This window comes from Actinia tenebrosa, unplaced genomic scaffold (genome assembly GCF_029948245.1).
Source record: "Actinia tenebrosa isolate PJP-AT-01 unplaced genomic scaffold, QUT_ActTen_1.0 PGA_scaffold8__29_contigs__length_14323225, whole genome shotgun sequence".
Taxonomy (NCBI): Eukaryota; Metazoa; Cnidaria; class Anthozoa; order Actiniaria; family Actiniidae; genus Actinia; species Actinia tenebrosa.
In genome coordinates this window covers 2,808,809-2,821,911 of record NW_028292585.1, presented here as the reverse complement: position 1 = coordinate 2,821,911, position 13,103 = coordinate 2,808,809, and the positions used below count along the sequence as shown (strand labels likewise).

The window sequence follows — 13,103 nt, the reverse complement described above, 5'->3', positions numbered from 1 at the left end:
TTGCATGAGCCGAACCTAATGACATCAAAGAAGACCACCTTGTCATCCATTATTTTAATTAGGTTCGGCTCGTGTGAAGTTCTACGTTTGCCTGAGCCTTACACAACGTTCACATGAGCCGAACCTAATGACATCAAAGAAGACCGCCTTGTCATCCATTGTTTCAATTAGGTTCTGCTCGTGTGAAGTTCGACGTTTGACCTGAGCCTTACACATATCATTCACATGAGCCGAACCTAATGACACCAAAAAAGACCGCCTTGTCATCCATTGTTTCAATTAGGTTCGTCTCATGTTTAGGTCGACGTCTGACCAAAGGATTGATAGATCAATCGGCACAAATAAAAACTATAATAACTCACCCGCTCCCTCTTCGATTGCAGTCTTCAGGATTTTTTCACAAGGTGTCATGACACCCAAGTCAATCACTCTACAAGATAAACAAAGAATCTTTTTAGCTCAGTGGTTAGAGCATGGCATCGGAATCGCTAGGGCACGGGTTTAAATCCAGATTTTTTCTGAGTCTTATGATTAGCAGCTGCATAAATTGATTGATATACTGCGCAGATCAGCTCAATTAGATAGATATATTAATATAGTTATTTAAGCTACATTCCACGTTAGCTCGACGTTAGGTGTTACTTCCTAAAGAGACCACAGGTGCTACGTTAGGTGTTACTGTACTCAGTTCCAGTTGGTACGAGAATTAACGCTGCTAAAACACCCTAAACACCTCGAAATGCTCTCAAAACTGAATTGAGGAAAACAGTGCAGAATTGTTGGATTTTTGAGGTGATCTTTGGATTTCAGACCAAGAAACTCAATAAGATGGCAGCCGCGGTAAAAGTTTCTCAAAGGACTGCGTATACATGTGTCTATAGGTGATCGTTACATATTTTTACGACTAAATTTTCTCAATTAAGATGCTATTCAGATAAATTGGAAGTTACTTGGATGTGACTGGAATGGATTGCAAGTGACTGGGCCTCAGTCAGTGACTGGATCTTGAATCACAAAAAATGTTGTTTTCGAATTTTGACCTTTACGAAGGCCATGGTTAATCTTAATGTATAGCAAAAACATGCCCAACTTCTAAAACTTGTTTTCCTCCTCTAAAATCCCGAATTTTGAGTGTTTTTTAATTTTGGAAAATCCGGAACCGTACATGGATGGAATGGAATGGACTTCGGTTGGCTGGATCGTACGGAGTCTAGACGTTTTTTTAAGGCCGAATTATAAGCTTTTATACTTTTATCCCTTTTTTATCCATACCGTTGCACGCAATTATTTGTTATTAGTGTAAAAATCCATTTTTTGTTTCTCTTTTATCATTTCATCTCCTTGATTAGGTTTTATACATGTTTCATTGTTAGATGTCATGTGACCACGAATCAACCAATGAGAGCGCGTGCATTAGAGGAAAAAGTTATAGCTATATAACGGGAAACATCGAGATTCTCCGGGAAACATCGAGATTCTCGGGGAAACAAAACTTTTCGTTTCGCACGGGACCAGCCATTAAGTGTTAAGTGATTACGGTTAGAGTAGAACGACAGTAATGCTGTCTGATATACACTAGCCAAAAGCGCTGATAATAAGTAGTAACAACTACAGAAAAACTAGGACGCGTGAGCGAAGAAATGGCTTACCTGTAATTATTGCATCCAAGAACAACACCCACAATGTTTTTACCAATGTCGTGAACGTCCCCTTTGACTGTTGCAAGCACTATAGTGCCGTTATACTGATCCTTAAAAATGGATAAATCATAGTACAGTTCAGTACAGCAAAGCACAGCACGGCAAAACGAGGCAGAGCAGAATAGCACAGAACAGAACATCAATACAGCGTAGCACCACTCTGAACTGCAGAGGAAAGCACAGCACAGAGCAGCACAGAACAGAGCAACACAGCACAGCGTAGAAGAACACTGCACTGTACAGCAAAGCTTAACAAAATAGCACATCAGAGCATATTGAGGAACAGTGACATTACTTTCAATGACTTATCGTCTTGATTCTCATTATTGGCCAGTGCAAGCTGTCGCTCTTTCTCCATATATGGGATTAAATGACCAACAGCCTTCTTCATCACTCGAGCTGACTTGATCACCTAACACATGAAAAACATCTGGTAAGTATATGGAAAACCGCAGTAAAGTTTTTTTTTCTTGAATTGTTTTTGGTCTTTTTTTCTTTTTTAATAACGTCCCTAGTGACTTACAATGATAATATTTGAGAGATACCGTAGTTAATCGTACAATGCACTTTAGAAACAAAAAAGTTTACCTGAGGAAGAAACATTTTGCCAGCTCCAAACAAGTCACCGACCACACCCATCCCCTGCGAAAATAGATATCGATAAGACAAAAAACACAATGAAGGACTACTTATGTTGCAACTAATGTGACGACCCAACGTTTAGCAAAATGGTGGTGGCACTCAAATGGATTTCACCTATCAATCAAAGTGTTAATAGCTAATCTCATTGGCTAAAGATTAGGAATTCACTTGAATGTCCCCTCCAAAATAAAAAGATAACTTATAATTACTAATAACTATAATAATTATTTCAATATTGTAATAATCATAATAATCATAATAATAACAATAATAACAATGATAATAATAATAATAATACAACAATAAAAAAGAGATTATGAATATAAAATAACAAATATATGTACAAATTACTTATTTATCGATAAAAACATATTTGTAAAATAAATTAATAATGATAATAATAATAATAATAATAATGATAATAATAATAATAATGATAATAATAATAATAATAATAATAATAATAATAATAATAACCTTCATGAGCGGTCCCTCAATTACATTGAGAGGACGTGGATATTTCTCTGTACACAGCCTGGCTTCTTCAGTATCTTCTACCACAAACTTGTCAATACCCTGTCAATCAAAAGCATGTGATAAAGCCTCAGAAAAACTTTATGTTTTCATTTCATTTTTAATATCACACTCATTTCGATATTATTAAATTTTCTTTGTGTGTCTTCTAATACTTGTCAATAACCTGTCAATCAAAAAATTGTCATTCTCATTTCATTCCCATTTCATTTTCACTTCCTTATCCATTTTACTTCCATTCCTTTTATACCATCTGTCACATGGCTTTTATGAAAATCCTGGCCCTCAGTTTCATTTTCTCTCGTATCTTGACTTCCACTTTGCATTTTTCATTCCCATTTTTCTTTTCATTTCTTTTTCCAATTCCATCCCTTCACCTTGACAAGGGCATGTTCAAGTCTCTCCTCTACAGGGCAGTTTCTCCACTCATCTGTGATGACTTGCTTCTTGGCACCAGCACCCATGGACTAACAACAAAAAAGACAAAGGATCATAAGTAGGTTTTCAAAAACCTTCGTACCATCCCCTCACCCCTCCCCTCCAAAAAAAGAAAAAACTAGACATCAATTTTATAAAATTTTGAAACAATCTTTCTGATTCGAGCTAGGTCAGAGCATGGCTAACTCACAGACTGAAATGGGATTCAGCGTGATTTTGCAGAGGGAGTAAACTGGATAATATGGGGCTCTTCCGTGAGGTTCCCTCCACAAGCACTACCACTACATTCTAGATATTTACAACATACAACCCTCAACTCACATGAATCAAGGGAGATACCCAACAAATTTTATTCACATGTCATACTGGGTCCAGAAATTGAACTGGAAACCCCAGAGGTAAGAAGCAAGTGTATTACTGCTACACCATACTTACCTGTGCTAGCAGTAAGAGCTTCTCAGTAGCATCAGGATCTCTGTTCCATAACAAATCTTCACACAGCTGTAGAAGACCTGATTCAATGTCATCATATACAGGAAGCATACCAGCATTAACGATCGCCATATCTAAGCCCACCTGAAGGATTAATATTAAGTTAACAGTGTAACCCTTTCATAACAAGATACAAGACGTGGTAAGACATGGGTTGGATGACCACATAAAATGGCTACACTGGCTCAATTAGAGATGTTTCACACAGAAGGCAACAAATTTATCAGTTGTCAACTGCTACGTCAACTGTCACATGTCACCCTCTAGATAAAACCAGTCAGGTTTCATTAGAGATTAAGAGAGTCTCCTGTGAATGTTCAATCGCAAGTTTTCAATAGAATTTGCTATGGCTGACAGCACATGGTGGTCAGTGTTTGAACACTATTTGGAGCAGAGAAAGGAATTACAAGACTTTTTACCAGACTGATTGAAGCCCAGCAATAGCTAGATAACCAATCCCCCTCCCCCTCTCCCCAGATTGACTGAATGAATGAATGACTGAAGTCAAAAGATCACAACTCTGTTTGGTTTATTTTGGTTTATTACCTTAATAGCATGGTATAGGAAAACACTGTGCATAGCTTCACGGATAGTATCCATGCCACGGAAGGAGAAAGAAAAGTTTGACAGGCCACCACTGACACGTGCACCAGGTAGTGTTTGCTGTTGGAAATAATCATGAATTAACTAACAGTCACAGAAGAGTAGATTTTACAGTTGACTTCATAAAACTTCGGCTACTCCGTGTCTGAAGTTTGTTCACAAGTTCACAACTTTGTAATCAATTTCACTATAAAGTTCTGACGGTTGTCGGCGATCTTTCAAACTGATAATACAGTATTTCAATTTTCAAAGTGAATTTTATTGCGACAAAAGGAATTTGACTCTGTACGTTGTCTGGAATACAATTTTCAAAAAGTATATGGTTTAAAGAAGCAATTCCAGTAAATATTTGAATTCTAGACATAAACAAGTCACGGTTGATTGAACCATGAATTTCACAAAAAGTTCGCAAGTTCAGGACCAACTTGGAGAACTTGGGAACTAACTTCGGAGTTAAAGCAGCCAAGGTTTTGTGAAACCAACTGTAAGGAATTCAAGATTTGCAAAATCTACAACAGCAATGTCAACCAGAAGTGTAAATACTGACATCTTTTGAAAGAGACACATTGAAATAGGTCATTGTAACTGGCCAATAAAAGTTTCCAATGATTCATACAATCACAGTGCAGAGTTACAGCTGTGGTAAGGAATGGTACCGCTACAGTACAGCTACAAACTTGAAGACTTGCACTGTATTATTTCTCACTCATTCCAAAAGCACTTTATGTCTTCAAGTAGCATTAACAATACCTTAATAATTTTGGCCGCCTCGATAAAATATTTCCCATAATTGTTATGTTCCTCAATTCCCGTTGCTATGGTGAGGATATTTGGATCAAAGATGATGTCATTCGGGTTCATCTTGACTTTATCAACCAGAAGGTTGTAAGACCGAGTGCAGATCTCAACCTTTCTTTCACAATCTGCAGCCTATTGAACAGGTGGTACAAATTCAAGATCATTGAATTAATAACAACAAACATCTGGTATTTCCTGAAATTCGAAATAGAATTAACCCAGTAACATCTCACCTGTCCTTGCTCGTCAAATGCCATTATTACCACTGCAGCGCCGTATCGTTTAATCAGACGAGCTCTTTCTAGAAAATCCTCTTCACCATTTTTCAGACTAATGCTGTTGACAATGCACTTGCCCTGTGCACACTTAAGACCAGCTTCGATCACATCAAAATTGGACGAGTCGATACACAAGGGGACCTATCAACAATAAACAAACCATGTAAATGGAATATATGAATACTGAATGTATGTAAGCATCAAAACAATATGTTGCTTTCCTTCCATCCTTCATAAATCTCTCCTTCCATCCCTCCTTCCAGTTTCTTCCCTTCCCTTTGTCCAAAATCCCTTTTTCTACCCAAAACCCTTTCATTGGACTGGTCCTCGATCTAAACGACTGTTTGGTCCATCAAACTCTTTGCACATTTCTTTTTCTTTCTTTTTCTCCCCTTGGAACTTGTCCATCTCCTTCTCATTTTCTTTCTCTCTTGCCATATACAAGCTATATCCTTTCTTACATTATATATCCTTTCTCAAAGTACCCTCCCTCCCTTTTTCTTTGCCATTGCTTTCTTTCCCATCTCTACCCATCCCAATCCATCTTTCCCTTTCCTTCACTTTGCTTTATTCCAGGAGTCCCTACACACCTTAGCAATGTCTGGTTCAGATGCTATAAGGTTGGTAAACTTGGTCATGCTAGCAATGCCATCCAACATGCCTTCATCCATGTTGATGTCCAGAATCTGGGCACCATTTTCCACTTGTAACTTGGCAACGGCTAGAGCCTCCTGGAAAACCACAAATATTAACAGTGATAAATATTGTGCAATTTCAAAACGATAAACAAGAGAGGAATGGATGAATGAATGAATGTTTATTAAGCAATTGCTGTACCTCCATTTTCCCATTCTTGACCAGCCTACAGAACCTCCTTGATCCAGCTACATTACATCGCTCACCAATATTGACAAATATTACACTTGGTGTGATATGAAATGCTTCCATTCCTAATGTTACAAAGATTGGATATTTAATCTAAAATTTGATGCTAGTAATGATGAAGGCAATGATGCTGATGATGGTGATGATGACGATAATGGTGATGATGATGGTGGTGTTAGTGGTGATAGTGGTGGTGGTGCATGATGATGATAATGGTGATGATGATGGTTGTGTTAGTGGTGATAGTGGTGGTGGTGGTGCATGATGATGAGATGCAATTTAAAGATAATGATGCCAATAAGATGCTGTTGATGATGATGGTGGTTGATATTAATGAGTTGCTACTAACAGTAAATGGTTTGAACCCAGGTGTTGAAGTTTGGTGTGAAATGTGATCGTCCGGGTGAGTGTAGTCTCGAGAAAGACTGCTGTTGGTAGTGACTGATGTTTTGACAACCTGAGCGGAAGTCATCTTCAGAGTCCAGTGTCAGTTACTACAACACTGCCAATCATAGCAGTGGTGGCAATGATGATAATTGTCATGATGATGATGATGATGATGGGGATAGTGGGTGTTGTTGGTGATAGTGTTGGTGGTGCATGATGATGAGATGAAATTAAGAGACAATGATGCCAATAAGATGCTGTTGATGATGATGGTGGTTGATGCTAATGAGTTGCTACTACTGCTGATCATGGCAGTGGTGGTGATGATGATGATGGATCATGATGATGGCTGAACAGGTATATTTGATGTTCTATAGGTTTCCAATCTTTTATGGTACGACACTTACCACTAAGCAACAATGCATCTTCAAACAGACCATGAGGTATTCTTGGATGGTAGGGTTTTACAGCTTCTGCTATTGCCCTACATATAACATACAACATTAGTCATATTTTATATAAAATAATATTGTCTGCTCAATAGAATGCTTTTTCATGATTGTATTATTAACTACTACAACCAAATTGCTTTGTAAAGCTGCATTTTCTTAGTTTTTCTTTCCTTGGGATGTTGCTACTTTGACCTGGTTGTCATAGCAAAATGATGCCACTGACAAAATGTCCTGTTGGAAAATAGTCCCCCAAAGGTATGTAATAATAGTCACAAAATAATTGGAACTTGGGTGTCAAATCATGAAATTCTTCAAACTACATCCACATAAAACACCATTTTAGTGTTCCTAAATATATTATAGTAAACCTGAGATGAGATTTAATTCTAGTCTTACTTGATGTGAGCTGGAGTTGTTCCACAGCATCCACCAACGATGTTCACCAAACCATCGTGTGCAAATGACTGATATAAATAAACATAATTAATAAACATGTTGAACTTGCAGCCATACTGTATTAACTATACTTGTCTAGTAACAATGCCTTAAAATAAAAATGCTTAATGCTTTAAAAACTTAAGGGACCTTAATAATAACAATAATCTTTTATGTTAAAGCAGACCACTTTTTTTGGCAGCCTTCGCTGATGCGGGCCTGCTTTCACGCACTCTCACTACCACTACATGTTCTATTTTATGCACACAACACTTGATTCACATGTTGATTTTTACAGAGGGAGAAAAACCAGGAGAACCCGGAGAAAAACCCTCATGGCAAGGGAGAGCATGTGGCATCCACAGGGCTTGAACCTGCGGCCTGACCCATAGGACTCACTGTGGTGAAAGACAACTCATTAGCAGTGTATGCAACCTATGCCCCTCTGTACCTTCAAATGATGAGCAGTTGTCTCTGGAGTTTCATCATAGCCACCAAAGGTATTGGGAAGACCTGCATTTAAAAAAATAGAATCAGTTATAAAATAGAGATGGTAAGCGCAAAGGGCAACAAGTTCATTTTAGTTGGCGAGCAACTACACTTACCAGCATTTGGGTAACATATGACGTATGCACTTGTATTGGTGCCAATGGATTCAATGAAGGGTCTCATATCAGTAGCACCAAGAGCGCAGTTAAGACCAATGCTAAAAGACAAAAACAACATCATAAGAACTGTGATAGTATGAAAAGAATTGCAAATATTTATAAACCATTTTTTGAATTGAAAAAGGAAGGATAAAATAAACAGAAAAGAATGCAATAAAAATGGGATAAAATTATTGAAGGCATTTAAGACTTACCACATAGGATTTGCATGTGAAACACTGATAACAAATGCCTCTGTTGTCTGCCCTGAAAGTGTGCGACCACTTTTGTCCACTACTGTTCCAGATACCTAGCACAGCACAACATTTTTGACTTAGACAGGTTTTTGATTGATATATGATAGGATGCTAGGAGGTTAATAACAGCCGAATCTGGTTGACAGTTAACAACAACAATCATGCTTCTCCATTTTAAGATGCATGTATGAAAAAACTATAAAAAAGGGAAATACTTACAAATATTGGTACTTCCTTGTATTCTTTTTCAAAAAGCTTATCAATTGCAAATAAAGCAGCCTGTGAAGATAAATGATGGCAATTGCACTGAGTGGAGTGCAATTTGGTCTGAAATCAAACGCGCGATTACAAAATAATTGAAGTATACCTTTGCATTTGCTGTGTCAAAGATGGTTTCAACCAATAAGATGTCAGCTCCACCATCCAGTAGTCCTCTGGCCTGTTCCATGTATGTTTCAACAAGCTGGTCAAAGGCTAATCGAACAAATAAGAAAAATATTGATGAACATAAGTACTGTAAAATACTCTATACACCATTCTCATAATGGCAGACAAGCGCACCAGGCCACCCAGTCATGTTGCTAGGCTGAGGAAGGCTGCTCATACAAAATAAAGGGATATACAGGATGTAGCGCAAATTCAGGTCAAAACAAAAAGTCAATTTTTATACTTTTCTTTACTTTCCTTCTATAAATGCATTTCATGTGCTTTTATTTCTTCTATTATAAACTAATGACTTGCACTTGTCAGCCATTATGAGAATGGCGTATAAGGGGTGCAAAAACAGCAGTACAGTGTAACTACATAGAGTGTTTTCACTCATGTGACAGGCAGTCATATTAGTGTACCAAACAATCAAACCAAACAAACATGTATTGTTTTGGTAAACCAACATGACAGCTGCAAGGTCTTATGAAAACTCTCCATACTGCTTTAACCAAGACTCCCACCCCAAGTGTGTTCCACCCCCTACCCTCCACCCCCCACCCCTGACCTGTTCTTGCTCCTCCTCCCCACACACAAACCATGAATAGTGTTACTCACTGATATTTCTGAAGCCAGGACATTCTACTGAAGGCGATATGGACAGTGTTCTGTTGGTTGGTCCTAAAGCACCAGCTACAAATCGTTCAACACCTAAACAACAAACATTCAAAATATATTTATAAGTCTAACATTACGCATATAAATCCCCCAAAATCTTGGATGTACCCATGCTGTGAAGAGTAAAATCAGGCAGTGTTAATACCTGTGGAATTTGTTACATCCAGTGCTGCTCTCTTAGCAATTTCCGCTGATGCTTTATTCATCCTGTATACCTGCATATACATAAACATATAAATATATAGAAACCAATTCATTTCAAATTAATTCTACTTTGATAAAAATTGTGTTCTGCTCTTACAGATCAAGTGTCATGTCACTGTGAAGGTAAGAGACCATTTACGTCAAGCTACAAATTGTTTTAGACAAGTATGGTAACAAAAAATCATATTCAAGGGAATGATGAATGGTCTCAAATTTATGGAAAACAATACTTCCAATCTATTGTAAATTGGGTCTAATGTTTTCCCATTTCATGGCATGTTATATCATGAGAATAATGATTATTTGTATGAGTACTAGTTGTTACTAGAACTAGTAACTAATATTACTATAAAAACTAAAACAACTAATCAAACGTCAATATTATGAACGATATACAAACATTTGGATATGCATCACAGTCTTACTGCAAACCATTTTCTACCACAGCATACGCTGAACCCAGATATTCCAACCAATTTGAATTATAATAACTATTGTTCTGCACTGTACATATATAGCAAATGACTATAGCCTTACAATTGACAAAGCTTTTAAGTATCCATGTGAATACGAGGCTGATCAGTCGCTAGTCAGTGCAGAACAATAGTTATTCAAATTGGTCGTCATATATCTAAAATCAAAAATGCAGACCAATTTGAATAACTATTGCTCTTCACTACTATATAGCAACTGACTATAGCCTATCATACAAGGGAAAAAGCTTTTATGTATCCATGTGAACATAAGACTAGTCAGTCACTTGTTAATGCATGAACAACTGTTATTCAAATTGGTTGCTATATATTTTGATTCTGCGTTTTTCTTGACTATTTTCTTACGTACCATATGTTCTAGTCCGTAGTCTGCTTGTGCTATACTTGTTCCACTAAAGGTGTTAGTTTCGACAAAGTCTGCACCTGCTTCCAAATAATCCTGAAAAATCATATAGATAAGAAATACTTTCAAGGATTATTCAACCAAATTTATTCCACAGAAATGTTTTTTATAAATTTTATATTACTATTCTTTATAGTATAACCAATTTGTTTCCTAGCTAAAAGTTTACTACCCTTCTCCTAACCCCACCCCTCCACCTTCTTCGCCCCTCCCCCCACTTACATCCCCCCTTTCAAGAACAGTCTATAAAACCCAATAAAACCCTCCTAATACCTTGTGTATCTTATAAATAACGTCAGGTTTCGTTAAACTTAACAAGTCATTGTTTCCTTTCAGATGCTTGGGATGGCTTTTGAATTCCTCCCCTGTTGAACACAAATTACACCACATCATTTAGTAATTAAAGCTTATCGATAAATAAATAGAGGATATTACATGGGCGCGTGGAGATACGAATTTTATCTTCAAGTGTTGAAAAGATCTCTCACGAGAGAGCGTAGCGAACGAGTGAAAGATTTTCAACATGAGAAGATAAATTTGTATCTCCAAGCGGCCATGTAATATCCTGTTTATTATATAATTATCAATGAAGTATGTTTTGGCTTTTTCAGGCAATTCTTTCCGTGTATTTTTGAATAGCCATCGCAATGGTGTTATCTTCACACGTGAAAATAACATGTTATTTTCACGTGTGAAGATATCAATTTTTCAAAATAGAGAAAAATAGATATTTCATTGGTAATTATATAATAAACTGCTTTATGCTTTATTGCCATAATTTTATTTCAACATAATTTATATCTGTTCTGTTCTTCTTCTATCTGGATAATATAAAGTAGAAAATTTCATCATCTCATCTGAACAAATGCAATCATACCATTTTCATAACTTTGTTGCCTAGACAACAAGCTATGATTCTAGTAATCTGGGTTTTTGGCTAAAAACACTAAAAACATTTAATGAGCACCAGCTTGAGCTTGGCTTAAGGATGTTTTTATGGGCAAAAGATCTCATCGTCAGATTTTTTTAAAATTTTGCACGGTAAAAGAACATCATACTAGAAGTAAGAAGAGCAAATAAAAAATCGGGGTCTTTGACTTCGTCTAGCCATCAGAATGGAAAGCTGTCATATTTTATTGAAAAAATTAATTGGTGGTCCCAATTTTTTATAGAAGACTAGAAAATAAGTAAATGAATAGGTAGCATTTGTAATTTGCATCAAGAATGATAGAAATATGAAATGTTATTGTGCTATAAGTATGGACTTACTGTAAAGCATTCGTGTTACGTGAAATTATATTCCGATTATATACGAAATGTGTAATTTCGATTTGATCCCATTGTCAATTTTTAAAAAAATTTTTCCTCTAAAGTTAGGCATTACCAAGTACTTTCAAAATATGAAATAAAAAAGGGGGGTGCCCAACTTCGTTTTAGAGCTATAAGAGATTAAATACAGTTATATGAGATTTTGCTTATCAAAACATTGGAATGATGTCATCACGATGAGCGCGTGCTCACTAAATTCATGCGTAGAAAGGATGTGCACGAACAGTGCCCACGAACGTCCTTAAGCTAGTAAATATAGTGCATGCTGTCCAACATGTGCTAATTATTTGGACCTCAAGATATATAGTAAAGAGAGCTATAAAATGGTGTAGTGCCTAGGATACATGGGCTTCCTGTGTCACTATCAAAACTTGGACAATAAATTGTAAACATTTTCAGCGTTGGTTTCGAAATCAATATAAAAAGTTCATTTTATAAAGAGAAATACAAGAGCTACTTGTAACCATAATATTATTTGAGTATATATTGGTATTTTTAGCTTTATTTAATAGTAACTCACCTCTGAAGTCAGCTTCTTCAAAATGGTGGTTTTGAATCATAGTTCCCATACCGCCATCAAAAATCATGATTCTCTTCTTCAACGTGGCTTCAATTCGCTGTCTAACATCTATGTACATTGATAAGTAAAGAAATAAACTCTTCTGTAACATTTCTTCGATATCGTGTTGGTAGAATTATGCAAGAATTAGAATTTTTACTCATATTACAGCGAACCTTTTACATAAAAATTTTGAGTTTCTCACCCAAGTTTGGTTTCGCTTTTGCCTGTCCGGCCAAAATAGTAGGAGCCATTGTAAAGAAAAGTTTAGTATTTCGTCTGATGAATGTTAAAAACACAGCTGAACTGCTCAGCGTGATCAGTAGCAGTACAGTACTTTTACTAGACGATTACAAGTCATTGGAGATATCAAGTCATTCGAGCATGATCAATACAATGATCCACGTCCTAAGGGACCAGCATTTAAGTCGGAGGGGGAGGGGGGTGGAGTAGAAAATGCGG

At 36.7% G+C, this 13,103-nt stretch overlaps 1 protein-coding gene across 1 annotated transcript in view; it reads right to left on the bottom strand.

Moving 5' to 3' along the window:
• Nucleotides 1-13,044, bottom strand: part of LOC116301730 (methionine synthase) — a 19,402-nt gene extending 6,358 nt beyond the window's left edge. Inside the window, exons 1-25 of the mRNA XM_031710835.2 lie at nucleotides 12,847-13,044; nucleotides 12,603-12,710; nucleotides 11,027-11,118; nucleotides 10,700-10,789; nucleotides 9,798-9,867; nucleotides 9,593-9,685; nucleotides 8,916-9,022; nucleotides 8,768-8,827; nucleotides 8,507-8,601; nucleotides 8,250-8,350; nucleotides 8,096-8,157; nucleotides 7,606-7,673; nucleotides 7,165-7,241; nucleotides 6,323-6,435; nucleotides 6,076-6,216; nucleotides 5,441-5,626; nucleotides 5,160-5,339; nucleotides 4,353-4,469; nucleotides 3,750-3,890; nucleotides 3,254-3,343; nucleotides 2,820-2,918; nucleotides 2,289-2,342; nucleotides 1,996-2,112; nucleotides 1,650-1,750; nucleotides 363-430 (exon numbers count right to left, since the gene is read on the bottom strand). Coding sequence (XP_031566695.2) covers nucleotides 363-430; nucleotides 1,650-1,750; nucleotides 1,996-2,112; nucleotides 2,289-2,342; nucleotides 2,820-2,918; nucleotides 3,254-3,343; nucleotides 3,750-3,890; nucleotides 4,353-4,469; nucleotides 5,160-5,339; nucleotides 5,441-5,626; nucleotides 6,076-6,216; nucleotides 6,323-6,435; nucleotides 7,165-7,241; nucleotides 7,606-7,673; nucleotides 8,096-8,157; nucleotides 8,250-8,350; nucleotides 8,507-8,601; nucleotides 8,768-8,827; nucleotides 8,916-9,022; nucleotides 9,593-9,685; nucleotides 9,798-9,867; nucleotides 10,700-10,789; nucleotides 11,027-11,118; nucleotides 12,603-12,710; nucleotides 12,847-12,895 — 2,479 coding nt within the window. The 5' untranslated portion in view covers nucleotides 12,896-13,044. The remainder of the gene's footprint in view (nucleotides 1-362; nucleotides 431-1,649; nucleotides 1,751-1,995; nucleotides 2,113-2,288; nucleotides 2,343-2,819; nucleotides 2,919-3,253; nucleotides 3,344-3,749; nucleotides 3,891-4,352; nucleotides 4,470-5,159; nucleotides 5,340-5,440; nucleotides 5,627-6,075; nucleotides 6,217-6,322; nucleotides 6,436-7,164; nucleotides 7,242-7,605; nucleotides 7,674-8,095; nucleotides 8,158-8,249; nucleotides 8,351-8,506; nucleotides 8,602-8,767; nucleotides 8,828-8,915; nucleotides 9,023-9,592; nucleotides 9,686-9,797; nucleotides 9,868-10,699; nucleotides 10,790-11,026; nucleotides 11,119-12,602; nucleotides 12,711-12,846) is intronic.
• Nucleotides 13,045-13,103: the final 59 nt, after the last annotated feature.